Source organism: Mangifera indica, chromosome 1 (genome assembly GCF_011075055.1).
Source record: "Mangifera indica cultivar Alphonso chromosome 1, CATAS_Mindica_2.1, whole genome shotgun sequence".
Taxonomy (NCBI): Eukaryota; Viridiplantae; Streptophyta; class Magnoliopsida; order Sapindales; family Anacardiaceae; genus Mangifera; species Mangifera indica.
In genome coordinates this window covers 4,849,311-4,876,982 of record NC_058137.1, presented here as the reverse complement: position 1 = coordinate 4,876,982, position 27,672 = coordinate 4,849,311, and the positions used below count along the sequence as shown (strand labels likewise).

Below are 27,672 nucleotides of genomic sequence, written 5' to 3'. Positions count from 1 at the left end.
TCGCATTCTCCAAAGGGCACGTCTTCCCGTCATCGTATTGCCGGTCCAGCTCGAAAATATCGCACAATTAGCATCATCATCACTTCAGTTGCGTCTTATTGCAGAATCCCGAAGTAAATATATAAATAAGTAAAATGGCATTTCTCGCCGGACTCTATCGTCACCGGCAACTTTCATCACTTTCAATTCAGCCGAATTATTGCTACTCATGGAGTTGGCGATATCTCTTCTTGTATCCTAGTTCTACAACTAGGTGGCTCTGTAGTGGTAGCACTGAGTCGACTCGGTCAGAATTTCCCTTCGAAAATGCGTACAATATCTTAGGAGTACCGGAGACCAGCTCATTTTCCGAAATCAAGGCTTCGTTTCGAAAATTAGCCAAGAAAACTCACCCGGACCTTGCTGAGTCGAAGAACCACTCAGCTGCCTCAAAACGTTTCATTCAAATCCTTGCAGCTTATGAGGTGCTATATTTATATTTATTTTGTCCTATTTTAAATAGTTATTTGTGAAATGAATATAATTTAGAGTATATAATGCCAACTTTTGTTCTCCACGGGTCTGTTTCTTGTATATTTATGGGATTGGGAGCTGTCACTAGTAGTCAAATGCAATTTCAATGGAGGAGATTATTTTAATTTATAAATTATTGATTCTCATGTTTACTTTGTTCTGAATGCACGTGGATATATTCACTAAAGTTGTGCATTTGCTGGAGTTGAGTTGATACTTAAATGGAGTCATGTGTGTGTGTGTGTGTGTGTATAATGTATCTACAATGTGTCTGCCTGTTGTTTAGTAATATATCTTATTGTGGTATTTTTGACATAGAGGGAGTTCTGACAACCAAGTTTGATCGATAATGCATTGCAGATACTTTCAGATTCTGAGAAGAGGATTCAATATGACCTGCATCTTCTATCCCAAAGGAAGCTTTTGCAAAAAAATTGGGGACATTGTGGACAAGGTTCAAAATTGTACATGTACGAATCCCACAGGATATCAATTAAGGAAATGGAAGTTGTTGAATGGTTAAAGTGGTATAGATTTGCTATAAATGATATAGTGTCAGAGAAGAAAGTTATAGCTGGAACTGGCTACTTTGATGTACTTCAAGCAGATTTTTATTCAGCTATACATGCAGCATACTATGGCCCTGTGATTGAGTCCATGGACCTTCTTCCTGATCGCTTTGAAGCTGAGGAGAGGTCTGTGTATGAAAATCCAGAGGTGCTGCACTTGGTTTCAGGGCGTGATCTTTTTGGAATGGTCTGCTTGGCTAATAATGATCCCAAATTGTCTTTTGCCTGCAACCAAAATCTGACTCCTATAAACATTGCTTTGGACATGTGTTGGTCTGTCGAGAATGCAAGCAGTTGTATGAATTCTAATGTAGTAAATGATGTTCGAATTTCTCCCCAACAAACCTATAATATTACAAGTTATGAATCAGATGCATATAGAGATTTAGAATTGCATGTCTCCGGAAGGGTGGTTGCTGTGGCTACTCGAGTCCCTCCTAAAAGCTACCGTAATGGGATTCAGAATGAAGATGTTCAAGATCACATTCATGTTTTTCTTAGTTCAGATGAAAGTCCCTTTCACACTGGCAGAGGGTTCTCTAAGGATTCTTTTTTGGATGGTGCAGTTGGATCAAGGATTCCACTTGGAACTATAACTGGTTTGGGGACTAGCCCAGAAGAGGGGTCATGCTTTGTCTACAATAGCAGTGGTACAAAAACCCATGTGATAATGAAACATAGGACATTGCTGGTGTGTAAAAGTGATCTCCTTTTGCTCGCTTTCTTTTTGGCTTTCGACCTTGATATGCAATTTTTGGTCTATATTTTAAATGCTTAATTAAAGATACAGTTTTCTTTTTGTCAGCTTTTCCTGTTAAATTAAAAAAATAAATGCTAAATTCAGATCTACAACTCTAGTCTGGTTGCTTCTTGAGTGGTGCACGTTGTGATGATTTGGCTTGTGAGTGAAACGATAGTTGGGTTCTTGATGACTTTGTATGTAGTTATCTGCCCAGATATGTTGATTTATTAGTGATAACAACAATTTTTGGTGCTTCTTGCATGAACAAATATTTAAGATGACTCAATTAATCTTGCTAAGAACTATTGGCAAGTTGGGGGCCAAATTATTGTGGAAAGTGTTCTTTGTTATCGCATGTATAAGAACAAGAGATTTCCACCCTTAAATTTTAGCATTTAGTGAAATTGCATAAAGATTCAAGGCAATCAGACTTAGGGGCAGGTAGTAACCGAGAGTCACATGTTCATTTTGTACCTTGCATCTTCTCTATCATGTTTACAGTTTTTTATATACTCTGCCTGCATTATACTTGGAATTTAGACATATCTTTGTGTTTCTGTCTTTATAACTTTGATGCTGGGAGCCACATCGTTCAACAAATGTATTACCCTTCATCTGCATCTCACCTGACAAACTGCTCTCTGCCAATCTCATACTAGGGCTTAATTCCTGGTTGCTTAAGTTTTGCAGTGAAGAAAGACATTTGACATCTTAAAAAGTTTTTGTTGTTATTGCTACTAAGCTTTAAATTATTGCATCTGCTTGCGTCACTGTATTTGTTTGATGTATTTAAGGAAACTTTGGTTATTATTTGTTTTTAATATTTCCCTCTTGTTTATGTTTCAGGTTAAGCATATGCACTGGTTTCAAGTAGGAGATGAAGTTTCTGTTTGTGAGTGTAGATGTAGTAGAGCCCGATTACCACCTAGCAAGTAAGTCGTGTCAGTTATATGTCACACTGGTTAGAGTCATCAGACAGTATTTGCATCCCAATCAAGCCTTACTTGACCATTTTTATTTGGCTAAATGAAATGTACTTTTTATTATGTTTGATCAAAAAATATATGGTTTTTGGCCTTCTTACAGTCTGTTGTTTGGGACTGTTGGATGATTTTTCTACATGTGCAAGAAAATAAGCTTTTGATTCCTCACAGGAGAATGTCACATGTGTCTTGCATTCTCTTCTTTCTGTCTTAGAATTGCTTGTCTGTTCTCTTATCTATACCGCCTTAAGCTGAAGATTTTATAGCATTCCTTGATACGCAGACATATTACTTTATATGTGTTGTCAGTTCTCAGAAGCATTTTGTGCTTTATTGGTAGAATGAATAGAATTAGCTTAAGACTGGTTTTGATTCTATTTTCTGATGTAATATGACTGAGCTTGTTAGTTCAATGCAGTGGATTTGGTGTAGGGTTGGTTTTTTTGGTAGGATTTGATAAAAACCTTATGGGGTTAGTTGCGTCAGGCCTCATTAATGTGGCTTGAAGCTTCTTCTTCTGAAATTTTATTATTCTTAACTCAAGTTGATCATAGAATTAAATTAGTGGACTTTCTTAACTTTAACATATTATATATTATCTGTAGCATACCATTGGAAATCACTCAGATCGTTTACTTGTCTATGTTTTCACTTTTACAAAATTTTTTATGGATTATTGCAACAGGTTTTGGTTGTTTGAACCTCGCTGTGGTATGCATGATATAGGTGGTTGGTATATTGAAACATTTGGCAGAGACAAAAAAGGCCGCACTGTCCTGTCCCAAAGATATTGGGATGGTTTTGATGTGAGCAAACAATTTGACAAGTAAGTGCATTTGATGCAGGGAAAGACAGAGAAAAGAAGATTAAATTTAAAATGAGTTTTAACTGATATTATTACTTAGTTTATTACAACAAAGATTCAAGGATAATTTTCAACATGATAATTTTTCTTTTCATTTAGGACTTTGTATTACATGCTCATAGACCAGCAGTTTCACCTGGAGCCTTAACTCATTTATTTGTTGTTGATATCCTTAACAGGTGCTTTTGGTAAATTATGTCTTAATTGACTATGAAAAATTAACTTAATCTCCCTAACTCTGAACTTTTATCTTCTTCTATTTTACTTGTCAAGCAGAATAACTTAAGAAATTGTGAGAACAAAAAAACTTTATTTCATTGTGTGTATTACCCTTGGTTTAGGGTTAATTTATACGCATACATCTTCTCTATAGGAAAGTAAGCAAATAATTTCAAATTGACTTACAAATAATTGCAATTGATTCTTCCTATTTTTATAATTGACTTTTTCCTAAAATTCCCACATTGATTGCTTCTTTCCTAACATTATTTATACAATTGCAGAAGGCTTCATCCAGCAATGTATTTGCTTGCCCTTGCATATAGAACTCTAGATCTTGAAGATGCAAAAAGAAGGAAGTGGGCCTTCAGGGATATTTTTGATGTACAAATGTTCAGAATTCTCAGCTGGTGTAAGAAACTTGTTTAGGAGGTATGAAGTTGGGTATTTTTACAAAATGTAAATGCTTCAGCCCTGTGGCTTTACAGAATTTGCTTCATTTCTAAGGTCACAAGATTGGTTGTCAGGTTGCTTTTGTCTCCAAATGGGTCAAGGTCATATTAGGTATTTCTATGATATCTGGGAGACTTTAAATTCTCAACTATTGCAAGGAAGTTGTTCAAAAGGTATATAATGCAGGGCTTTCTAGTTCTGGCATTGTAAATACTTTTTTATTCCAGTGCCTGGAAAATTATGAAAGCTTAAGTGAAAGCATTAGCTATTAATTTATGTGTGTGCTGTGGTCATTTCTAAAAGCAAATCCTTAACCTGCCAATTTTTGTGTGTGCTCTTGTCAATTCTAATGCTTTGTCTGAAACTTCTATAATATTTCTGAATAACCTATATTGAGTCACTGTCACAAGAAACTTTAGTTTCACTGGTGGTGATTCTGCTGAATCTATCAACCTGAATCCTGGTATGATTATTCCAAAAGGTGACTGATAGAATATGGTGATGAAGATTGCCTTTTAACATGCCAGTTTGTGTGTGTGCTCTGGTCATTTCTAAAAGCAAATCCTTTTGCTCACTTCTTGCAACGGTAGTTCCTGAAGTTGTTATTCATCAGGCATGAAAGTGAGAGGACTATTGTTTATCAAAATATGAGCCTCCTGTCATCCTGTTATGATTGTTCAGAAAGATGATTCATAGGATACATTAAGAGAATGAATTTCCTCCTGTGCTACTATAGTTCTTTCAACAATAAGTTGTTCTCTCTAGTTGTCTATCAAAATTGGAAAGAAAGGTGGTTATTTAAGTGGAGGTCAAAGAGGACAAGCCAATCTCTGTTGAGAGTTCATGTGGCTACAATTCTGTTCAAATGAAGAATTCACATAGTAAAATCATAGTATTTTAGGTAATTCAAATTATATGATGTGGGATTATATTTGCTGGATTCACATGTTTGGGTTTTTTGGTATATCATGTTAGTACAAGCCTCAAGCCTTACTTTGACTTACTTTCATGGCTTCTCCAATTGAAGGATTTCATACACATGCAAGTTGTAACTTTGATATATTATTCTTTTTTTACTGATCAATAAATTTATCCTTAGTTTCTGTATCATTTGTTTCTTTCACATTTTTCTTTGACTTCCCTGTTTCTTAAATCATTGTAATGGTTTCCTTAAACAAATATCATAGAAAGTTGAACTTTTAAGAAATGCTTCTGTCAATGCAAATTACAGATTCATTAATGGTATGAAATTATTGTTGATCCATGCCTCCTCTTTAACCTTTACTTCAGCAGATCTTCCCATTTGCAGTTCTGTCCGCCTGCCAATGCACGGTAATATCTATCTCTACAATAGACAGGTCTGCCATCTGCAGCCTCAGCAGCAGCTGCTGCTGCCAAGTCATCATCAGATTTGGCCTCCACTGGCAATTGAAGCAGCCCCTCTTTTCTACATATATAAATAGATGTTGTGGTCAAGGCTGGATTCGAGCTCGAGCTCTACTATATGCAAACCGAGCCAAGCTGAGCTCAAGCTTGGCTCGGTTTGCATATAGTAGAGCTCGAGTTCGAGCTCGTTGAAGCTAAGCTTGAACTCAGTTCGAATTCGGTTTGGCTCGTTTCGAGCTTGAGCTTTTAATTAGCTCGTTATTAAAACGACGTTGTATTAATACATATTGGTCAAAACGACGTCATTTTGTATTAAAATTTTTAATTCGCAAATTTGATGAGTAGCTTAAGCTCGAGCTTGTATAGGGTTGGCTCGTTTCGAGCTTATTCGAACCGAGCTCGAGCTCGAGCTCAAACCAACTCAGTTCGAATCCAATCCTAGTTGTGATAATGTACGTGTTGGATGCACTTCCGAATTGAAGGGTTGGAATCTCTATTTTTCTGTACATACCTTATGTTAGACTCTTTGTTTGAAGTCTTTTCAACTGGATCACTGGAGGGGTAAAAAGAGGAGTTCTGAAAGGGATGCTCCCTTGGTGTAGCAAAGTTAAATAGCAACTCTGCCGTCACAAGTAATGCCCCAGTTCCTACCAGTGTTTGTTTTAGCAATTTGATGACTGGTTTATAGACCCATAAATTCCCGTATAAGATTCTCATTCATTTACATAGCACAAAAATTGCACCCCAGAGCCCTGTTAAACAAGCTGTAGAATGTGAAAAAGCATTTTAAGCAGAAATGCATGTAGATATTAATGTCTTCCATGCTTGATGCTTATATAGTATCTGTGTTTAAAGTTTGAATAAATGCACTTCTGCATGTGTTATATGACTGTATATTGTTTGGTTTAGCACAGAAAATTTCCCAGGACATGCACTATATGCTTCCATTCATAAAACTACAAAAATGAATTTGATCAACTGTGCTGATAGTACCTTGTAAGCACCCAATAATCTATCACAAGCTAGGACCTGCTAGAGAAAACAATAAGTTAGTTTGTTCTCAGTGAAGTTATCTAATCCACAGAGATAATATCAGCAGAAGTTTTGTGTTTATGTTTCTTTTTTCATTTAGTTTTTCAGAATTTTATGAATCTCTGCTGACTCTATATGTGCCATCAGGGGCTAGGCTATTTTTTATACCAATACTTCAGTTGAGCTTCTTTTTTACTTTTTTCTTGTAATAAATCGTTTTTATTATCAATTAAGCGGAACCCTCAGTCTGCTGTACTCTTCTTATTCCATCACTCCAGATTACTGTCGACTATTGTAGAGGTCTTATAAACAACTAAAGTTGTTTCTTTTCTTTCTTCCCTTTTTCTTTTTAAGTTTTTTGTATCTTACTATAAATTTTACTTTTTCAGGTCAAGATGCTAAATTGTAATTGTTGAACTGAAGATATCAGTCCGAGTTTAGATACCCAAACCAAACTGTCATTGTTTTCTATGTAGGAGTTATTGGCTGCCCATTGAATTTCTTATGGTAGCCAAGTGATAACTGAGCTAAGCTACAGCAGGTAACTCCAACAGTTACACTTTTCTGCATTATTATTTGTCAGAGTGGTGCTTATCCTGTTATCAATGTTCCCTTCTATGTGGTCTTATGTCATATCTCTTATATATCATGGCACTGAGTAGGTTATTAATGTTCCTTGATACTTTCTGTCTCAATACTTTGATTGTTATAGGAAAATGCATCACTCTGGATCTATTCTGTATTAGTCCATGTATTAAATGATCTCAGGCATATATATTGTCATTTGATTTTAATTTCTTCAAAATTCCTTGGTGTTATGTTTCCTACTTTATAACTTTTGCCATCTTTATAATCCTATTAATAAATTCACACAGAGAAAGATTGTGAATTGCAGTCAGTAGCTTCAGGGTGCATAATGGAAGGTTATTCTCAGCTAAAATAAAATAGACAAAGGGGCATTTTGGTACCAAAACATCACAAAATATTTTCAAGTTTTTTCTGACCCTATTTATCTTTGTTATATATACCTATATTGAGTCTCTTCACACGTTATGTCTTGCATGTCTTTTAGTAGAAAAGTTTTTATATGATTTTTTAAGTCAGTTGGGTTTCAACTTCTTCATCAGCATATGGGTGTTGGGAGTCCCTTGTTATTTTTCATTTTCTGGAACCCAGTATGCATGAAATAGTAAGGATATTGCCGCATGTTTCTGACTTATAATCATCCATTCAGCCAGAAAGGTGAGGAAACTGAAAGGAACAAGATTTGAAATGATTAGGGGTTTATTGATATTTTGTTTGGACCGAGCCATGAGCTCGTGAGCTCACTGAGCTAACCAACAGCAAACTCGAGTTCAACTCGACAATAATTGAGTCAATCCTAACTCGACATGAACTGAGCCGCAAGCAGCTCAAAAGCGGCTCCTCGCCTACACCTCTAGTCCTCATACTTTGAGATCTGTTGGATAGAATCTCCTTGCCATATGCAAATGTTTGGGTTCAAAATTACAGTGTCTCTCTATGGAAGTCTTGACTTGCCCTCATAAAAGCTTAATTTCTCCACAGACTATATTGCCATTGAATCCTTCACTACAATATGTGAAGTCAACTCGATAAACCTAATTGTTGCTATTTTACTAATGAGCACAATCAGTTGTTAAATGTTTGGGTGGTAGTTTATTCATTTTTAGTTGTCCACCTGAATAGAGATTAGAGACATATATTTGTGTTGCAAAATATAATATTCTTGGCATGGTACAGCCTTTCTCTCAAAAGTGCTTTATTATAGTAAGTGAACACTGCAAAATCAGCATTATAAACCGAAAGTTCTCTCTCTCTTTTTTTTTAATCTCATTGACAAATATGAATATTTGGCTCCACCAATACATGACTTGAAAAGCCAGCCATAGCTAGCATGCCCTAAGTCACCACCATTCTCACAAACAACAAACCCACCATTTCTTAGATGTGGAGGTACCAATCAGGACCCTGAATTTATGTTTTCATATGAGAGGAAAGGGCATGTCTTTGGGTCAGGTAAAGATGAGTGTTTTGCAAACTCACACAGCCCATTGGCAACTCTAAGATAGTTTTGCAAATGGGTAGTTGTTAACATTATTATTTGCCGTGTTGCTGAGTGCAGCAATTAGATTAGGTGAAGGCAAAGTGGGTGCAGATAAATTGTTTGCCCAAAGTACCAGCTCAAAAATGGGAGAGAAACGTGTGATCTTTGAGGCGTTTTCTGGGTCACAACACAAGATGCTTGTTGCATTAGATCCACCCATTTTTGTTCTTTTAATAAAAAAGTTTCATGGATGAATATCTGTGAATTGATTTTATTGCCCTGCCAACAATGAAAACATAGTTTTTGTTATTAAAGGAAATAAAAAAAATTGCCTGTTCTATCGAATTCAGCACGCCCGTTGCATAGTTTGGACTTTTGATAGATTTCGGTAGGAATCCAATGAACTTGAAATAACACGACCGAAGACATGAAATGCGACGGTGATTGGCCGAAAACGCCACCAACAATTTTTTGTCCTTTTTATTATTGTGTTATCTTCTAACATGATGAAATCGAAAGGCAGCAGGGATTAATTTTAAAGAGACGGCCTACTAAGATCTAAAAATTAGACTACAATCCAAACAACCTAAAATCTATCCAAGCCTAGGTTAACGTGAAAATAATAATATTCTAAAGAAGAAAAGTGTAGTCCAAACCACAACCAAACAAACCCTAAAATTTAAATGTTCAAAGTGAAAGATGATTCTCATTATTTAGAGTTTGATAATAGGCCAAACGACTATTTCCCACCCAAGGTATGCTGTAATGACAAGTTTCCCCCCTTTAACTATGGAAATACCAAACACCCACCCATGGCCAGTTAAAAGTAACGGGGTTAAGGGTAAAATTGTCATTTTCTCTATAATATTAAAAAATAAACTAAAATATAATTTCCTTTTGCCCCCCTAAAGTTTGAAAACAAAAATTTCCCCCAGCCTAAGTTTAAGAAAATGGTAGTTTCACCTAGGGTTTGGTTTTGAAATCTCCGGCGACCTCTCCGGCTCCGTTGCCGACGGCTTCTCCCTCCGAAGAATCCTCTCCTTCCGGTGATCGGTTTCCTCCATTTGGAGGCCCGATCGTCGCCGGAAAAGCGGTGGGAGACGAAGAACTTCGTCGGGGAAGACGAAGTTCTTCGTCTTCCCAGACGAAGACGAAGCCGTCGTCTTCGTCTGGGAAGACGATCGTCTTCCCAGAAGAAGACGGTTGTCTTCCCTGGGAAGCCGATCGTCTTCCCAGACGAAGACGACGGCTTCGTCTTCGTCTGGGAAGACGAAGAACTTCGTCTTCCCCGACGAAGTTCTTCGTCTCCCACCGCTTTTCCGGCGACGATCGGGCCTCCAAATGGAGGAAACCGATCACCGGAAGGAGAGGATTCTTCGGGAGGGAGAAGCCGTCGGCAACGGAGCCGGAGAGGTCGCCGGAGATTTCAAAACCAAACCCTAGGGTGAAACTGTCATTTTCTTAAACTTAGGCTGGGGGGAAATTTTTGTTTTCAAACTTTAGGGGGGCAAAAGGAGATAAAATTTTCAGGCGTTAGGGTTCTGTTAAATTTAACTGGCCATGGGTGGGTGTTTGGTATTTCCATAGTTAAAGGGGGGAAACTTGTCATTACAGCATACCTTGGGTGGGAAATAGTCGTTTGGCCTTGATAATATTATAACTGGTGGACATAGTCAACCGACTATGAAAAACTTTCGTGTCAGTATCTTATTATGGACTCGATGCTCATCATTTTCACATTTACTTATGCCAGGCCAGCACACCCAGCTATCAACATTATAATTTTTTTCATTACGGTAATGGTAATGGATTCCAGCAGCATCCGGCAACTAAATTTTGGCCTTTGCCCATCCATTCGCCCTCAATTCACTTTCACTTTTTACTCCAATTGTTTATTAAGTAATACTATGTGTATTTATTTTGAGTACACGCATATATATATATATATATATATATATATATATATATATACTTATGTGTATCATCACATAATTGAGTATTATTTTATTTTTAATTCAAAATTACTCAATTACATAATGACATATATTAAGTATGTACTCATTTATATACTCAAAATAAGTACGTATAATTTTATTATTGTTTTTTATATAGTATTGTATTATGTTGATCTAGTTATTAAATAATATTGGTAAAAGCGTATATAAAAATGTTAAATTTAAATCAAATCGAGTTTAAATTAAAACTAACTCGAGTTCGGCTTGGTTTGAAGGGAGACAAACTCGAGTTTATGCTTGAGCAAGTCAAACTACCCTCAAACCAGTTTAAACTTAACTTGTTTAAAAGAAATTGAGTTAGAGTTTTAACTTGAGTTTGGTTATGGTATTAAATCGAGCTAAATAAAAAACAACTACAATAATGTCGTTTTGACATATATTAGTCGAAGCGAAGTCGTTATAGTCTATTAGATCGAATTTTCTAAGGTTGTGAGCTTAATAAATTGACCATCTCTTAAGTTGGAGTTTTATAATTTTAAACTAGGGCAAAAGACTTATTCCCATCCAACGTTTAGTGAAATTCCAAATTCCCACCATCTAATTTTTAAAAACCTAAATATCCACCAATGAATTAAAATATATTAAAATTTTCAGTTAGAGTTAAGAGTAAAATACTCATTTAATAATAATATTTAAAAAATAAAAGTTTATATCATTTTACCCCATTGATTTAGAAAATTAACAATTTTTCTCTAAAAATTAATTTTTGAAAAGTGGCATTTCCCCTATCTAGGGTTTCAAATTTTGCCGACGAATTTCTGATGAACAATGGTTGATCTCTCTCCCTCTCGGTGACGTCTCTCCCTCTAGCACTTTCCTTTTGATTGATGATGTTTAGATTTGATAGAATCCAAACGAAATTCATATGAAATTCAAACAAAGAGTTAAAACTCTTTGTCCTTCAAATGAAGTCGACGATCCGAACGAGAATTTGTCCTCCTTTAGGTGAGGACAACGAAGGTCCAAGAACTCTTCATCTTGATCTTGTCTAGATTTTTTTTAATCTAAATGTCATTGATTGGAAGGAAAACGTTGGAGGGAGAGACGACACTGGGAGGGAGAGAGATCGGTGGTCGTTTGTTGGCAAAATTTGAAACTCTAGGTATGGGAAAAATGTCACTTTTCAAAATTTAATTTTAGGAAAAAATTGTTAGTTTTTCAAATCAAAAAAGTAAAATGATATAAACTTTTATTTTTTAAATATTATTATTAAATGACGATTTTATTTTTAACCGTAATAAAAAAATTTAACAAATTTTAGCTCATAAATAAATATTTAAGTTTTAAAAAATTATATGATGAAAGTTTGAGATTTTATTATACTTTAAGTGGAAATAAGTCTTTTAGCTTTTAAACTATTAGGTTCAAGCTCAAGTTTGAATTTCTTTTAAGTAAAATTTGTTTTAGACTTATTTAAACTAAATATGTTTCGAATTTCAACAAACTTGCCTGAATCCAACTCCCCTAGGCATGGAAATCATGTATGTGGGTAATTACAAAAATTGATTTGCCTTGGATTTGAAATCCAAGTTAGTGATTGTATTTTTATTGCCAGCCAACTGTGAAAAAAAAGGTAAAAACACCCGTTACTTTAGTAGATGTGTCGGAGAAATTTATTACCAAATCTGGCAACACTTTGGTAATTTTACTCACACCTAACCCCTCTCACTCACTAGAAAATTCCCGCCGCGTCCTACGTTTGCAATTCCAAGCAAACAAATTCTCATATCCTTCAATAATTCATACATGCTCATTTGACTTCACCGATTCTCCCACCACCGCCACCTCCGCCACCAGAAAAGTAAAATGAAAGCCAGAGCCAAAACGAATTGGAGCCTCAAAACGAAGCTTGAATTGCCTGTGGCATTTCTTGCTTGTTTGTTCTTCTTCCTCGCTGGTCTCCTCGGTTCTTCTCTCGTCTCTCAGGTATTATATGTATAAAATCTGTTTTTATTGAAGTTCATTGGTCTTTATAATTCGTTTATTTGGATTTTTAGTGGCAGGATTCTTCTTTAGCGAGGCCGAGATCGAGGATATTAGAATCGGTGAAAGACAAGTATGACTTAATGCCTCATGGAGACTCAGGAGATGATTCACTTACTACCATTCCTTTTCAGGTTCTTGTATTCTTTTGAGTCCATTGTTTATATGATCGTTTCATAAAGCTCTTCTGGATCTTAATTCATTACTAATTCTTCAGAGTTAGTGTTTCGTGAGTTTACTGTCTTCTAGAAATACATTTTTTAACTAATTTTGAGGGCAAATATTCATCAGAAAGATATTTAAGTTTGTGAGTGAGCCGCATATTTGATTTGTTGAAGTAATGCTTGTCATTGGTGAATGAAGTTATTTGTTTATTATCTGTTTGCCTCAATTTTCTTACTCGTAGTAGGTCGGCTATTACAATCAGATCATATGTTTTATGAGATTTTAAGATGAAAAGTATTAATTAAAAGCTGGCTTCTGGTTGAAAAGTGTGGTTAGAAAGTTCTGGGTCTTGAAAGTAATTTTAGTAATGGTCTAATGCTTAATTACACTTAGTTGCCACTTTCTGAACTTTTTGAAAAGTGATTTTATAATTTACAATTAACTTGTGATTAAATTAGGAAGAGATATGAAAAGGAGCAAGTTTTTTTGTGCTCCTACAATGCCATGCTTTTTATCCAGAAATCGTGGATCTCACATTAAAATTAGAAAAGGTGCAATCTATATTTAAGTAAATTGCACATAATGAGGAGGCATTAGATAGTTAGACATGAAGAAATCCTTATCTGGATGGAGTGTAACGAGTTCTGTTAAGAAATAATATATTTATGGTCTATTAAGATTTTTTTCTTTTCCAATAATTCCAGCCATACTGAAAAACACTAAGGAATCAACTTTCTGTACATACTTGGGAGAAAGTATTCTCATTTCCTCTATGCTAACTTTAATACAGATTTTGAGCTGGATTCCGCGGGCTTTGTATTTCCCTAATTTTGCAACTGCTGAACAGTGCAAAAGGATAATTAATATGGCAGAGCCAAGCCTTAAGCCATCAACTCTGGCTTTACGAGAGGGAGAGACAGAGGATAACACGAAGGGAATCAGAACAAGGTATAGACTTTATGCACACTTGGGGTTTCAACAAATATATGAAAAAGAAAATGCATGCAATATTTATGTCAATTGGATGGCTCTGGGGGCTTACTTTCAGTGATCCTTACTAACTGGATTGCTTGATGGGGTAACTAACTTATATGATGTTATTACCAAACTCATCTGCACTATGCAAGTGATTTGAGAAAATCTGAAGTAATCCCTGAACTTGTCTTGTCACCATCCTTTGGAAAGTTCGGTTAAGATAGAATCCTGTATCTCAACTCACGCAACATCTTATTGACATATACAGGGCTTCTGACAGTAAGAATTCGGTGCATGTAGATAAGCGAGAAATGGGCATATACTTTTTGACTTTTGGTCTTGAAGTTTATCTTAGAGAAATGATAGTATAAGTTTGCTCTCTCTGTTCAAACAGTTCTGGAATGTTTATTTCTGCTTCTGAAGATCAAACTGGAACTTTGGATGACATTGAGGAAAAAATTGCAAGGGCTACCATGCTTCCTAGGATTCATGGAGAGGTATTATCCATAGTATAGTTGATATACTTTTAATGCCAAAATTTGTAATCTTCGACTCCTGATGAAACTTTTTCCCTTTTTTTATTGCAAGATCCTGTGTATATGTTTAAGAAATCACCATATTCAATAGTTTAAACCTTGTAAGCTTTCCAAAATTCTTGAGACTTTTGCCAAAAAAAGTTATTTATGCGGTTGTTTATTTGTTGGTTTATTCTTCTTTAAACTTTTTTTTGGTTGAATTAGTTAACCTTTTATTTCAGGGAAATATTAAAACTGTCTGAGGATATCCGCATGTTTCAGGCATTCAATGTATTGCGCTATGAGGTTGGGCAGAGGTATCACTCACATTATGATGCGTTCAATCCAGAAGAGTATGGCCCGCAAAAGAGCCAAAGGGTACATTTTAAGCTACAATATCGCTACTAATTTGCTCATTCTTATGATTTCTAATAATACTTTTTAGAGTTTATGATTCAGATAGCATACATAAATTGAAACATGCAAGTGCAGCTGTGCTGTCACTTGCGACCAGAGTTTGTGATGTTTGTCCCAAATGCAATTATAGTAGGCTGTAGTTCCCAACATTCCATGTTTTCTTGATAGTTATTCTAATGTAAAGCTGCAATTCTTACTGAGCTTCTACATTCTAGAATTGTCAATGAGAATATGCATCTGGGTGGAATGTGCAAATGTTTTTGAGACAGACTAGGTTAAATGAATCAAATACTTGACTATAATTATACTTAGTTAAAGTTCCCGAAATATTGGAATAATATTTTCGATTGACCTTCATACAGGTTGCCTCTTTCTTATTGTATCTATCAGATGTTGAAGAAGGTGGGGAAACTGTGTTTCCTTTTGAGGTAAGATCAATACCAAAGTTTTTCGCTTTCCCTTTTGGTCAAGTCTTTCTATTTGATGAATAGGCAGTCATCCTGATCTTTTGATACATAGAATGGCATGAACCTGGATGGAAGCTATGAGTACCGACAATGCACTGGTTTGAAAGTGAAGCCACGCCGAGGAGATGCACTTCTATTCTATTCATTATTACCAAATGGCACAATTGACCCGGTAAGTGTTCCTTTTAATTAGCAAGGCAAACTTACTAATCTGAAGGGGTAAACTCTATTTATAAATAATGAGAAAACTCTCAGCTTAGAAAATCAGAATAATAATTTGCTGATTGGGTTAGTAATTTGTTAACTTTCAACAGATCTTGGAAAAGAGCTTTCTGCATTTTAGTAGTGTTGATAAACTGTGAAGATAAAGAATATTAAAATTATTTACCATGGCTCATGGTGGTTGTTAGGGATGGCAACGAGGCAAGAAGGGGAAATATATATCTATTCCCTGGCCTCATTGTCTTCTTTTTTTTCATTTTTATCAAGGAATTTTCTCTATTAGATTTCGACGGATTAAAGATCTTAGATTCTAACCAAAATTTGACATTTCTAAGTGCATGTGTCATTAGTTAATGGTAAAAAATATAAACCTTAAACTGTGAAAATTGTATTTTATTGATTGATATTTTGATCCCATCTAAGTGTTTGTTGTTCTGGAAATTCATAATTGCATGTACTGCGATAGGACTAATGCCAGGATGTCATAATTTGTGGATGTTTTTGCAGACATCTCTTCACGGGAGCTGTCCGGTGATTAAAGGTCAGAAATGGGTGGTGACAAAGTGGATCAGAGATCAAGAACAATATGATTAAATTATTGGACATTTCCTCGGGAAAATTTTTGTTCCATTCAAAGCAGCCAACCAAAATCCCTTTCATGATAAAATTTGTAGTTATTCAAAATGTAGATGGTAATATTTAACTCGCTTTTGAAGTCTACCATTTATTACCAATAAGAAAATATGTCCGAGTGTGCCTGGAATTTTTAGTAAGAGTACAAAAAGAAAACCCCTTAGCCAGAATTTTACAGTTACACCGAATTTGACAGACTACAAGCATAATAAGGTGCAACTGGATCACAAGTCTTGTAAAGTGTTATCCACATAACCCAAAAAATCTTTCTTCTTTTGTTAACTAAAACACTGTTTTGCATTGGTTGCACAAGCAAACTTTAAAGTACAATAATTAGATTCACAACCATTATATTAAAACTTGTCTGATGGCAAACCCAAAACCCAAAAAATCTTTAATCTCTGATGTCTTAACAATACCCAAACCATTCTATAAAAAAAACATTCACTTATTAATTAACTGTACTTTTATCAATCGATATAATAGCAATAACAATAACAACAACAATCGGATCAGGGGCCAACCTTTCTCAGTAGAAAGAAAAAACCTGACTCCAAGATCGATTTCTGTTCTCTACAGAATTATGGCAACGTGTGATGGTCAACTCTAACCATGATGATCTCTAACACCACAAAACAAACTTGCATGGCTGGCGTCTCAATCATAAAAAATAATCAAAGTCTTTCAACTTCGAGATTGACTCCAGGTCCACTAACATGTATATCCAAACACCAGCGAATAGCAGCAGATATTTGTTGGGAGCTTTAAATGTTTACCAGCTCAACACATCCATCTAAAGGATGACTGTATCAGAGGCAAACTGTTTTCTACAGCTCAAATATCATCAGTTTCTCTAGCTTATCTGCAAGCTTCTATAGTGCCTGACGATTTAGATCTCAAACTTGAAAGTCAAAACTTGAAGGATTCAATGACCAAAAGTTACTTGCATATAAACTCCTTGCTTATAGTGTAACAGACATTTATGAGACTATGAACCTAAGTTTAGCAAGCCTTAAAACTGAACTTGTTGGCTTCATAGTCTCTTCCCTATATTCATAACCAGATGCTTTATTGCACACTTCAACCGGAATTACACAGCACATATTTGTGCTTCAGCGTTCCACTTACATGTCCACCATTAACTGATAGATGAAAGACAATAAGGATCCACCAACCGAAGCTTAAAACGAAATTGAGGCAGGAAATCACAATTTGTGGGAATTCTGGTACGGTTTCTTTCCCCACCGCTTCAATAAATGCATACATCCAGCAGCCGAGAACAGCCCAAAGGCTACAAATGCCATAATTGCTGCATTCTCAATTTTTTGATAGTAGCCCCGCTGCAAAATTATCAAGACAAACATCTAAGTTCATACGTAATAAAAATAAATAAATAAATAAAAAGATAATAATAACATTAGTATGCTATAAAAAAAATAAATGAATATATAAACTCAATTATAACAGTGTTGTGGAATGAAGCAAACATCAAACTAAGCTAAGAACATGTAACAGTCTTTTCAGGATTGAGATAACTTAAAACAGATAGAGAAGCAAGAATATCCAACACCACAAAGAAATAGTAGGTGAAGTTTAATCCAACTTCTAACCTAACTCACAACAATTATAAATGTAATGAACAGGCTTTTTTTCAGCCCTGAAAGGATGTCATCTCAAAGATTAGAGCATATTCTATCTCTCTAAAGCTGGGTTTTTTTGCTGGGAGTGATCACTAGAAGAGCTAGCAGGCAAACAACCATATACAAATCTACTAAAAAAAATGCATACTCTACATTTATGCAAAAAAAATTCAAAGTGGCTGCAATATAAGTATCTTCCAAAATATGGATTTAGAAGCTCACTGCTAAGCCAAATGACTTATATAATTAAATAAAAAATTTTCTAACACAGCACTGGATCCAACCTGCTTGAGCCCTAGGTTAGCAGTTCAGTCAGGTTCCATAATGGTTTATAGTTGCTTTAAAAGTACTTAACTAATGTAAAAAAGTATTTTCTCACAAAGATCATCTCAACGTTGTTAACAATTTTTAATTTAAATTGAAAATTTATGACCATCATGAAATACAGATAAAAATCTTATAAGATCACTTATGCCAGTTAACACAGTATTTTTCCTGTAATAAGAATTTTCATCAGTTCACCATTGTGGCCCAGATCAAAGCCACAGATATTTGGAGATAGCACAGACAGGACCATCCTTAAACCCAAGATTACTACACTCATGTCCCCAAGTAGACAGTCATTACACCAAGAAAAGCTGGATTGCTGCATTGAAACCAACAGCTCTTCTATCATAGTCATCATTGGTTTCATTATACAAGACAAACATGGAAGTCAATAGTGTTAGCAACAGAAATACGCACTAGCAACAGAAGAAGCAGAATTGCAGCATTTGCAGGAGCTAGAGAAAGGCTTATCATCCCACCACGCAACTCATTTGGCACATGCCTGCAAAGACATTGAGAAATAGATTATCGAACAATAGAAATTCACTAATTACTTAGTTACAATAACATCAAAAGAAAAAACACTAATTCAACGTACATGGTCCTCAATCTAGCAAGTGAAGGCAGAATTAAGCCAACACAGGCATGAAATAAGCAGAATAATGTGACTAAGACTCCAATTTCCTGCAAATCATTGATAGATGATGTAAACTTAAAAATAACGCCAGAATCAGAATAAACAAAGTCTTCATCTTTTTGAGATATATGCCATGTTCATACCTGATAATCATAAGCTATTATGGACAAGACAAACCCCAGTACAACAAATGCATACAACAAGCAATCCTCAGTCCGAATTGAAGATGGACCACTAATGAGCCATGGGAATACAGTGCTTCCAAGCATTCTTGCACCAAGCAAACATGGATATATCAATCCAAGATGAACTTCTCGACCATCAGCCTAAAATCACATGGAAAAATTAGACTCACTTAATAGGAAATAACTGCAAGTTAGCTTCTAAGTTTTATTCTTTCAATTTTCATAAAAGCATCTTTGTCAATTGAATAATCAATTTAGCCACATTTGTAATTGCAAAGCATACATGACAAGGAAATACTTGAGACTTAATATGCATTTTTTTCCTTTTTATTTTGAAAAAAGAAGACATCAGTTCTTTCTTAACTAATTATTTGTGTCCTTAGCTTTACATGTGCTTAAAAAAGGCCAATATGAGTGCAATTTAGTGAAGTTCAACTCCACTCTTATTACAAAATGTATATACATTCCGCCGTAATCTTTATTTATAGAAATTTGTCTTTGACAATTCCTTTTTCAATTTTTTTACTTAAATTTAGTGCACAATAGGAATTTACCTAAAGAAAGGAAAAAGGAAAACAAAAACAAACAACATTCAGAAACAAACATGTGACATCATTGCATGACATATGGTTAGGGTGTTTTATATTCTCTTCACATTCTACCACTAAGCACGTTTTCCCTGTAAATTTGACAAGGTCTAAACAAACAGTTTTTTTGAGTGCTTAATCTGTGTAAGAGAACTATTTATCCTGAAACTTCAACAAAATTATAGAATTTAGCACCACAACCTAGGTTTCACCAGAATTCTGCATCATAAAACATGAAATTTATTCAAAAACATCAAGACTTTGGTGAAAAGCTAGCCATGATGGCTAGAATTCTTAAAATTACAAGAAACTCCAGTAATGCAAGGGAAAGACCAAAAGTAAGAAGCAATTTTTAACTTTTTTAATCAGATATATGATCATACCACCAATGTTGGGGCCCACAGAATCCAGAATACTGCAATTGAAAGTTGGAGGCAAGCTTGTGCCCAAATCAAGAGCCATATCCTTTTAACTGGTTATCATACACAATTCAGAAACGATATCAATTATAATGTGAGAATATATCTTTATTCAAAAGAGTCATAGCAAACAAAAATACACTCTACCCTATAGAATTTTTATATGCATCTCTAAAATTCTTGGATTAGGTGACCACTAGTATGCCATATCTATCATGATATACATTCATTAGAAACTTAATTGATATACATGCAGGTAATTCCTTTGGTGAATAAATAATCAAATGGATTTTCAGTTTGCTAAGCATTTTTTTAGCAATAAATCGGCACAAGTTCTAAAAAACTCCAATTTATGCCAAAAATGTCACACCAAAACTCAAGAGCGCATATGGGTGATTAGTGGTTTAACCCTCAGATAATAGAATAACACCCTCATATAATCAATGCTTTCAACTTAAAGAAATGCTTCTGCCACCACAAGAGCCTAAAAGCAATACGCAACTTTCAGGAATTAACTACAAGAAGCACTCTAACTCTCATTTCCAAAAGCAAATTAATGAATTTGATTTAATCATAGCTGGAAGGATAAGCAAAACAGTCCATGTGAATGATAAATGCCAATTAAGTACAACAAATTATAAAATGGACTCTTGTCAGTAGTGCATGAAGTACAGTCACAGTAAAGCAATGGCTCCAGAACTTTTTTATCTAAATCATAGATGAAATCGTACATATCCAACACATTTGAAAATTATTTCCATGCATTTGACAACACAACCATTGAGCTTAAAGTAAGAGCTGAAAAACTGTCCCACTGGATATATAAAAAGCACTATGTATTTGTTTTTGAAAATTAAATAAGGCACTACATACAAAATTATAAAGCTCTTACCACCAAAAATATGTGTAAAGAAGGATGTCTTGTAATCCTTAAATTTCACTTGGGGATTTTCTGTCCATCCTCTTGTGACCAAGATGACTCCTAATACTGCCAGGAAAATGGATGCATTGGATGGAGATGCTATGCCTTTCTCCACATTACTCTCCACCAACCAGTTTGCGAGTATTTGACTTCCAATTAGGGATGCAGACTCAAAGGAAGTCATTAACCAGAAGGTGTCACTCAGAGAACCTTGCCTATGCCCTTGCTGCAAAAATGAAAAATACATAAACAATCACAACAGATTACTACTCAGGTGCAGATGATGTAACATTGTAATGGTATTAAAATGTTATGGGGATGAAAAAAAATGAACCAATCTTTTGAATAGAAATTTATTTAAAGGAAAAAATAAGTATATTCACTGTGTCCATATGAAATGCAGGAGCAGAAAACATAAAGATTATATACACAAACCTTTTCATGTTCAACAGCCACCCATGACTCGAAATTGAAAGAAAATACTGAGGAAGCAAGAGGCAGACAAATATTTGCAACCCAGATGCCTGGATGCAAAGAAATCTTCTTCAATATGCCAACAAAGAGGTGCAGGATAAAGAACACCAAACAAACTTTCTTTCGACCTCTACAGTACAAAAACATGAAACAATCAATTACAGAGCCCCATAATTTCCACATAGGTCCTAGTCCATGGAGATGCAGTCAAAGTGTAACAGACAATAAAGTCTACTTTGTCTGGATGTTCCAATGCCACACCCAATTACTTCATCAATCCACTAAAGCCTCAAACTAAAGATTTTATTCATGGATCCTTTCAAAATATCAATAAAAATACATTGTCTATCACTTATAAAGACAATATCATATCTTACTTTTCCCAATTTACACCCTACATAATACAAGCTCTTGACTTCCAAAGTAATTTATGCCTTATTCTTCTTCTTTTGCACCTGAATCCATAATAATTCACAATGTTGTTGGAGATAAATCAGTAAATTAATCACTTAGAAATTTCTACCTATTCTAGCAAACATTAAATGATTGATTACCGAAAACACAATAAAAAATGAACTTACATTAAATCAGAAAGCATGCCCAGAAAAGTTCCAGCAAAGAGAGCAGCTGCATAACCAAGACAGAGAAACAACACCATCTGTTCCTTACCAACACCGTAATAAACCAATTCATACTCTCCAAACACCAACCACAATCCTTCCATTACTGAGACCAAAACACAACAATGCAATAAAAATAATCAACAATCCAAATATAAAAAAGATCACTCAACTCCACAATCAAAGGATCAAAAAGTTACCCGAAGCGAGGGAATAGATGAAGAGGAAATTTCGTTGAAAGCGAAGAAAGGAAGAGGGACGTCGAAGGTCGAAAACAGAGTAAGTTATGTTTGGTGAATAAGGAAGGACAAATATGGAAACGAAGCACAAGAGGAATATGAATACATGGAGAAATGGACTAGGCTCCCAAACGGAGCTTTCGATTACGACGCCCATTTGTGCTGTGCTTGCTCAAATTTTGAAGTGATGATTGAAATTTGAGAACAATCAGATACCGGAGATACCCTCCATCATAGTTGTTTATGAGAAGACACAATAGAGATCGTAAAAGAATAAGTGTCAGATCCGTATGGTACTTGATGCCAATTGTGTACCTGCACTGGCAGTGTGTCCTCTTTTGGTTTTTAAAGGCCAAATGACTTTTTGATGTAAACACAATCTTTATCTTGTAATTATTAAAAATTCATTTTTGTTCGTAAGTTATTAAAATTAATAAAAATAATTAATTTTTAAATAAAATTATTATTTAATTAATAATATATTTAAAATAATAAAATATTATTTATATTTTTTTAATTTAAAAAATAATAATTTTTGTTTAAATTAAACTAAATAATAGTTTTCAATTAAAAAAATCATTGAAGCACTTTTCATGGATGGTACAAATTGACTAAACATACCCTTCAGATGGTGATATCCAACTAAACCGCATCTCTCTTAATGTGATTCAATTGGAATCAAACTCTAGCAATCTAATTCTGATTAGAATCGCAATGTGATGATGTGATTTAGACCGAATCATATTGTGACAGTGTAATTCAAGTTAGATTTGACCGGAACATTCTTGATAGCATTATCTGACCACATGAAATAACACTTTGTGTTGAAGGAGAAAATTGACTTTTGATTGAGAAAATATCATTTCAACAGAGCTTGACTATAAAACCACCCTTCTGCCAACAACAATTCATAGTTCCCTTCTCCAACCTCTTACTAAGTTTTCCCTGTATTAGAAGAGCCACATAAATTTGAGTCTCAGTGTATGCCTCGAGTGATTGGATGATTTAGAAATGAGAAAAAAAAATAAACAATCACATTAGTCAATTATATGTTGTCATATCAGTTTGTATGGATATTTGAACAAATCGTTTTATTCTTAAAGAAACGTCTTACTCTAAAATCATATCAACCCATGAGAGGCAAGAATCAGTGGGAAAATATTGTTATGGCCATATTAGCTACAGTGTTGGCACTGAAATTATAACATCTACTTTCTCATAAACATTCTAATGATAAGTGAACTCCACATCCTGAAGCAATTTTCATACAGTTACATCTCCATTGCCTGAAATAAACTAAACCTACTTCATTTGCGGCAATATCAGAGAGCTTCTAAAATTTTGACCATGCAATTCATACATTTATTTTGAAACTAAAACATTTCAATGCAATCACATTTAGGAGATGCGATTCTGCTCAATTGTTTCTCGTCAAGACCTTAACTCTTTTCTTATGGAGCAGCAGTAGGAGGCAATTTCAAGTATGATTTGGAAGAATAATCTATGAGGATAAATGTCTGTTTTGCAATTGGCATCCAATAAACAATGACTTTTAATAAATTACATGCAAGGTATAGAGATATTGACACATATATATACACATCATCTTTGCCAAGTAATTTGCTCTTGCAGTTTGGCATGTCAGGCATAAAGAAGTTGAAAGTCATGAACATACACAAACAAACAACTACGAATACACCTTGGCTTAAGGCGACTGGATCAAAGATCCATTCTCATCTAAAACTTCATGGCATGTCTTCAGCTCATTCTTGTTCCTGTAGTCAATGTGACAAAAGAAGATGCAAAGGACTAAGGAACTTTAGGAGTCTCATATAAATCAATCTAAATGCTTGTTTTTAATCAAAACTACCTCTCATCTTTATTACCAAGTTGGCCCCTTTTCCATGTGTTCAGATCAGAAGCCAGCTTCCTAAAAGCGTCAGCATCGGCAGAAATCTGCTTCCTATCTCCCTGTACATCGAAAGAGCATGATTCAGAGTTTTTCAACTGATAAAAGGGCCAAAGAGACTGGTAGCAATAAGTGCTTCAAGGGGAAATACTTACACTGGCTTCATCTCGGATACACCCAGGAAGGCTTCGCAAGAGAACAGTTACATACTGCTCCATAGCGACCTCTTGAGCCATGTCCCCAAGTTGTTTCCATGCATTCCTATCAGAAAATAAAATTTTCCTCCATCAATGAAGCCATGAGCCTTTTATATGTCTCGCAATCAAGTCCAGCCAGGGTACAAGCAATCATTTCTTCTCTTTTTGCCCTTAAATGTGAAAAGCTACTATAAATAAATGAGATCCAAGATTATGTTAATTGATTTTCCTAATTTCGAAATGACTTGCAGGGTGTTTGGTACTTAAGAAAGTTAGTGAAAGTGTGAAAAACTGCAAGAAAACAGAAAAAGGCTCCAAAAAACCTAGAGAGGATTTTAGAGTCACAACATTTTAATTGTTCTTCATCCCCTTTATTTTAACCCAAAGTCAATTCCTAATCTAAGATCTTGGAAGACAAAAAAAACTCCCACGTATTTTGTTCACCCTTAAGGTGTGTTTTGCTGATCTGAACTCCATCCTCTGCTCTCCTGGTTTATGTGGCTTCCATGAACGTAATTTTAAGTTGACACAACATGTTTCAACCATAATTTAAAGTAATAATAGTTAAAATTAAGTAAACAACAGAAACAAAATCGAGAAAGAATATGAAAAGGTAACTCAAGAAAGCAATTCATAACAGAAAGGGACAGGATGGTAGGTGAAACCATTCAAACATCCTATTATTGAACACTATTTCTTATAGAATAAAGTTAGTGATAAAAATTACATAGAAATTCTAAAATAAGGAATAATTATTCTCGTTCAGTAATCTTACCAACCAAATTTATTGTTTTTATTTTTTTCCTTTTCAATCATTTCCCTGTCTACCAATATTGCATTCCTCATCCCTGTAAGCTATGTTGTAAATAGACATCAATATCCATACGTTAAAATTCTCAACAAGCCAACTGCTGGTATTCTCCACATCAAAGCTAAATCAGCTACAACTGGTTCTGAGATCATTGACATAATCATTTCTTAAAACTAGAGCTTATTCAAATTCCTTAACATGTGCGGCTAATCGACTCCATGGCAGTACTGGACCTACCCAAAAGACCAATTATTTCTAAACAATCTAAGCATTCTAATAAGACAAATGGGTTACTCTCCACCCCTGAACCCAAAAAGATGGATCAAAGATACCCAATGTAGACATAATCATTTTTATGCCAAGAAACAACCTACACAATATAATATGTAAACATAGATCTCAAACTGACAGAAGAAATCTATACCAGTTTGCACGAGCCGAGACCTTCAATGCCATCGGTTGGGACTCATGACAAGGACCTTCAGTGGCAATCTTGTGAAGTCCATATAGCTGCAACTTAACATCACTGCCAAGACTTGAAATCCGATCAGCATTATTCTTATTCCCAACAAACGCCACTGCAGCACCAAAAAGCCTCTCTAACTCGGTTCTCTCTATTCCTTCCCAGTCGTCATCCCCATCAAACAACACCTCCTTAACACAATCTTGCTTTGCTTCTTTTATCTCATTATCACTTTCACCCCTTAAAATTTCAATCTCTCGACTATTGGCTACACTATCTTCATGTTTACCGAATTCTGTCTCAGCTCTGGTAATCTTTTCACTTTCATCAGTTTTTTCTACCACGATCTCTTCAAATTCAGACACACAGCCTTTGCCATCATCTGATTCTTCCTTCTCGTTTTCGCTCTCCAAAACTTCATCTTTAGTTAAATCTTTCCCACTCTCCAAAACATTCCCTGTAGTTAAATCTCTCTCAGAGATAGCAATTTTTTCACTCTCAACACTTGCAACCACCAAATTTTCTTTACATTCACAAACACGATAAGCCCTTTCTTCAACAATTTCAACCTCCCCTTCTCTCAAAACCTTATTCTCATCAGTCTTGACGTCATCACAGAATCCGCAATCATCCTTCAAGATCTCTTTAGGCAGTGATTTATCTTCCCTCGACTCAACAAAATCAGCAACTTCCACAACTTTTTCAACAAACCCAGTTCTTCTCTGGCATTCAAAAGCCTTCCTTTCCACAGCCTGGAATTTACGCTTGTCAGAGACCAAGTCATCATTGCAAGTCGAACAAGAAGAAGAAAACCCTGAAAGAAACTTGGCAAGGAAAAAGGAGAGAAAAAGAGAAAGAACAATAGTGAAGACAAATTCAAGAAAAAGGTCCATGGTCGTTTTCTCCTTTGAATTGGGTTTTACAGAAGCGAGAAAAAGAGGTGGAAAAAAAAAATCAGAAAACAGAGATGTTTGGGAAGAGATAAAAGTATAGTGGAGTTACAGGAGCAACACAAGTATTAGTTGTCTAATCTTGATCCATCTTGCAGGTAAGAAAGAGGTAATTGAAAAGGACTCATCCACTAACACAGAGAGAGAGAGAGAGAGAGAGAGAGAGGTCTGCTGTGAATTGAGTGAGAGGTGGTGGTTACCAGCTTCAGTTTCTTGTTGGGGAGAGTCAAGCTGTGGAAAAAGAGTATATATGAACTGGTGAACTGTTGCGTCGGAGCATTTTATTTCGTGTTGTGTAAGGTCCCCTCCATTTATTTATGGCCAAAAACCTCATTCCCACCCAAGTTTTGATGTAATTTTAATCTCTTATGGGTTAATTTTCAAAAAATTAAAATCTCAAGTTAATCAAATCTATTATTTTTAATAATTTATATTAAAATTTAATAATTTTTAATATTAAATTTTAAAAAATTATATTTTTTTCTTAAAACTTCAAAATTTAAATACATTTTTTTTTTTATGATTGTCAATTTCTCTCGATATCTCTATCCCATTCAATTCTCTCTCTCTCTCTCTCTCTCTCTGATAAACCTTTGATGTATGTTTAGAGTTAATAATTTTAGTTATAAAATTAATTAATTTTATTAATAATTTTTATGTAAGACTTTGAGTTTTAAAAAATTAATAAATAAGAATTAAAACTGTATGGAAACTTGGGGTGGGTATAAGTCTTTTGGCCTTCATTTACTCAATGGATTTAGACTCCCCACGCATCTGCCTGCTATGCTTTAATGATTAAAAGGTAAAACGATTGCCCCAATTCCAAACTTTTACCCTCAAAATCCATTTTCACCATCCACTTTTCAATTTTCCCTCTTAAACTTGACTGTAAAATGGTGTTTATGTACTTTCATCCAAAATATAGCCCTTAAAAAACAGCATATATAATATAATATTATTACAAATTCATCATTGACTTGCAATAATAGTAACAGATGATGTTATTTGTAGCTAATCATATCTTAATATGTCACCATTGATATATATGACGGGTCAATTGTTAGACATTTTAA

General features: G+C 34.9%; 4 protein-coding genes across 31 annotated transcripts; 2 read left to right on the top strand and 2 right to left on the bottom strand.

Moving 5' to 3' along the window:
• The first annotated feature begins 13 nt into the window (after positions 1-13).
• Positions 14-9,172, top strand: LOC123224282. Of its 25 annotated transcripts, none has more exons than XR_006503933.1 (8): positions 18-464; positions 874-1,773; positions 2,671-2,756; positions 3,493-3,633; positions 4,176-4,323; positions 4,407-4,517; positions 5,638-6,362; positions 7,152-7,429. XR_006503933.1 is itself a non-coding variant. In XM_044647971.1 (6 exons), the coding sequence occupies exons 1-5, from the start codon at positions 135-137 to the stop codon at positions 4,318-4,320; spliced, it is 1,602 nt and encodes a 533-aa protein (XP_044503906.1). In that variant the 5' UTR covers positions 18-134; the 3' UTR covers positions 4,321-4,323; positions 7,152-7,429. The 25 variants fall into 25 exon arrangements, 1 of the variants encoding a protein (XP_044503906.1); XR_006503934.1 differs by having other exon boundaries at positions 5,635-6,362; XR_006503935.1 differs by having other exon boundaries at positions 19-464; positions 4,419-4,517; positions 5,654-6,362.
• Positions 9,173-12,469: 3,297 nt separating this feature from the next.
• Positions 12,470-16,349, top strand: LOC123224455 (probable prolyl 4-hydroxylase 9). 2 transcript variants are annotated; one of them, XM_044648125.1, is made up of 8 exons: positions 12,470-12,768; positions 12,846-12,959; positions 13,781-13,938; positions 14,360-14,462; positions 14,763-14,858; positions 15,260-15,325; positions 15,417-15,536; positions 16,094-16,349. In XM_044648125.1, exons 1-8 carry the CDS (start codon positions 12,649-12,651, stop codon positions 16,178-16,180), a joined length of 864 nt encoding a protein of 287 aa, XP_044504060.1. In that variant the 5' UTR covers positions 12,470-12,648; the 3' UTR covers positions 16,181-16,349. The 2 variants fall into 2 exon arrangements, with proteins under 2 accessions (XP_044504060.1, XP_044504051.1); XM_044648116.1 differs by having other exon boundaries at positions 12,472-12,768; positions 12,840-12,959.
• Positions 16,350-16,646: 297 nt separating this feature from the next.
• On the bottom strand, positions 16,647-22,599 carry LOC123224440 (molybdate-anion transporter-like). Of its 2 annotated transcripts, XM_044648097.1 has the most exons (10): positions 22,231-22,599; positions 21,992-22,136; positions 21,372-21,540; positions 20,907-21,162; positions 19,979-20,067; positions 18,967-19,149; positions 18,785-18,870; positions 18,604-18,688; positions 18,382-18,505; positions 17,405-17,559 (listed from the first exon to the last, which is right to left on the bottom strand). In XM_044648097.1, exons 1-10 carry the CDS (start codon positions 22,424-22,426, stop codon positions 17,537-17,539), a joined length of 1,356 nt encoding a protein of 451 aa, XP_044504032.1. In that variant the 5' UTR covers positions 22,427-22,599; the 3' UTR covers positions 17,405-17,536. The 2 variants fall into 2 exon arrangements, with proteins under 2 accessions (XP_044504040.1, XP_044504032.1); XM_044648105.1 differs by lacking the exon at positions 18,382-18,505 and having other exon boundaries at positions 16,647-17,559; positions 22,231-22,596.
• A 1,174-nt stretch (positions 22,600-23,773) lies between these two features.
• On the bottom strand, positions 23,774-26,868 carry LOC123219951 (acyl-CoA-binding domain-containing protein 3-like). Of its 2 annotated transcripts, none has more exons than XM_044641936.1 (4): positions 25,611-26,868; positions 24,334-24,439; positions 24,156-24,240; positions 23,774-24,044 (listed from the first exon to the last, which is right to left on the bottom strand). In XM_044641936.1, exons 1-4 carry the CDS (start codon positions 26,540-26,542, stop codon positions 24,028-24,030), a joined length of 1,140 nt encoding a protein of 379 aa, XP_044497871.1. In that variant the 5' UTR covers positions 26,543-26,868; the 3' UTR covers positions 23,774-24,027. The 2 variants fall into 2 exon arrangements, with proteins under 2 accessions (XP_044497871.1, XP_044497863.1); XM_044641928.1 differs by having other exon boundaries at positions 24,140-24,240; positions 25,611-26,867.
• Between the last annotated feature and the right edge of the window lie 804 nt (positions 26,869-27,672).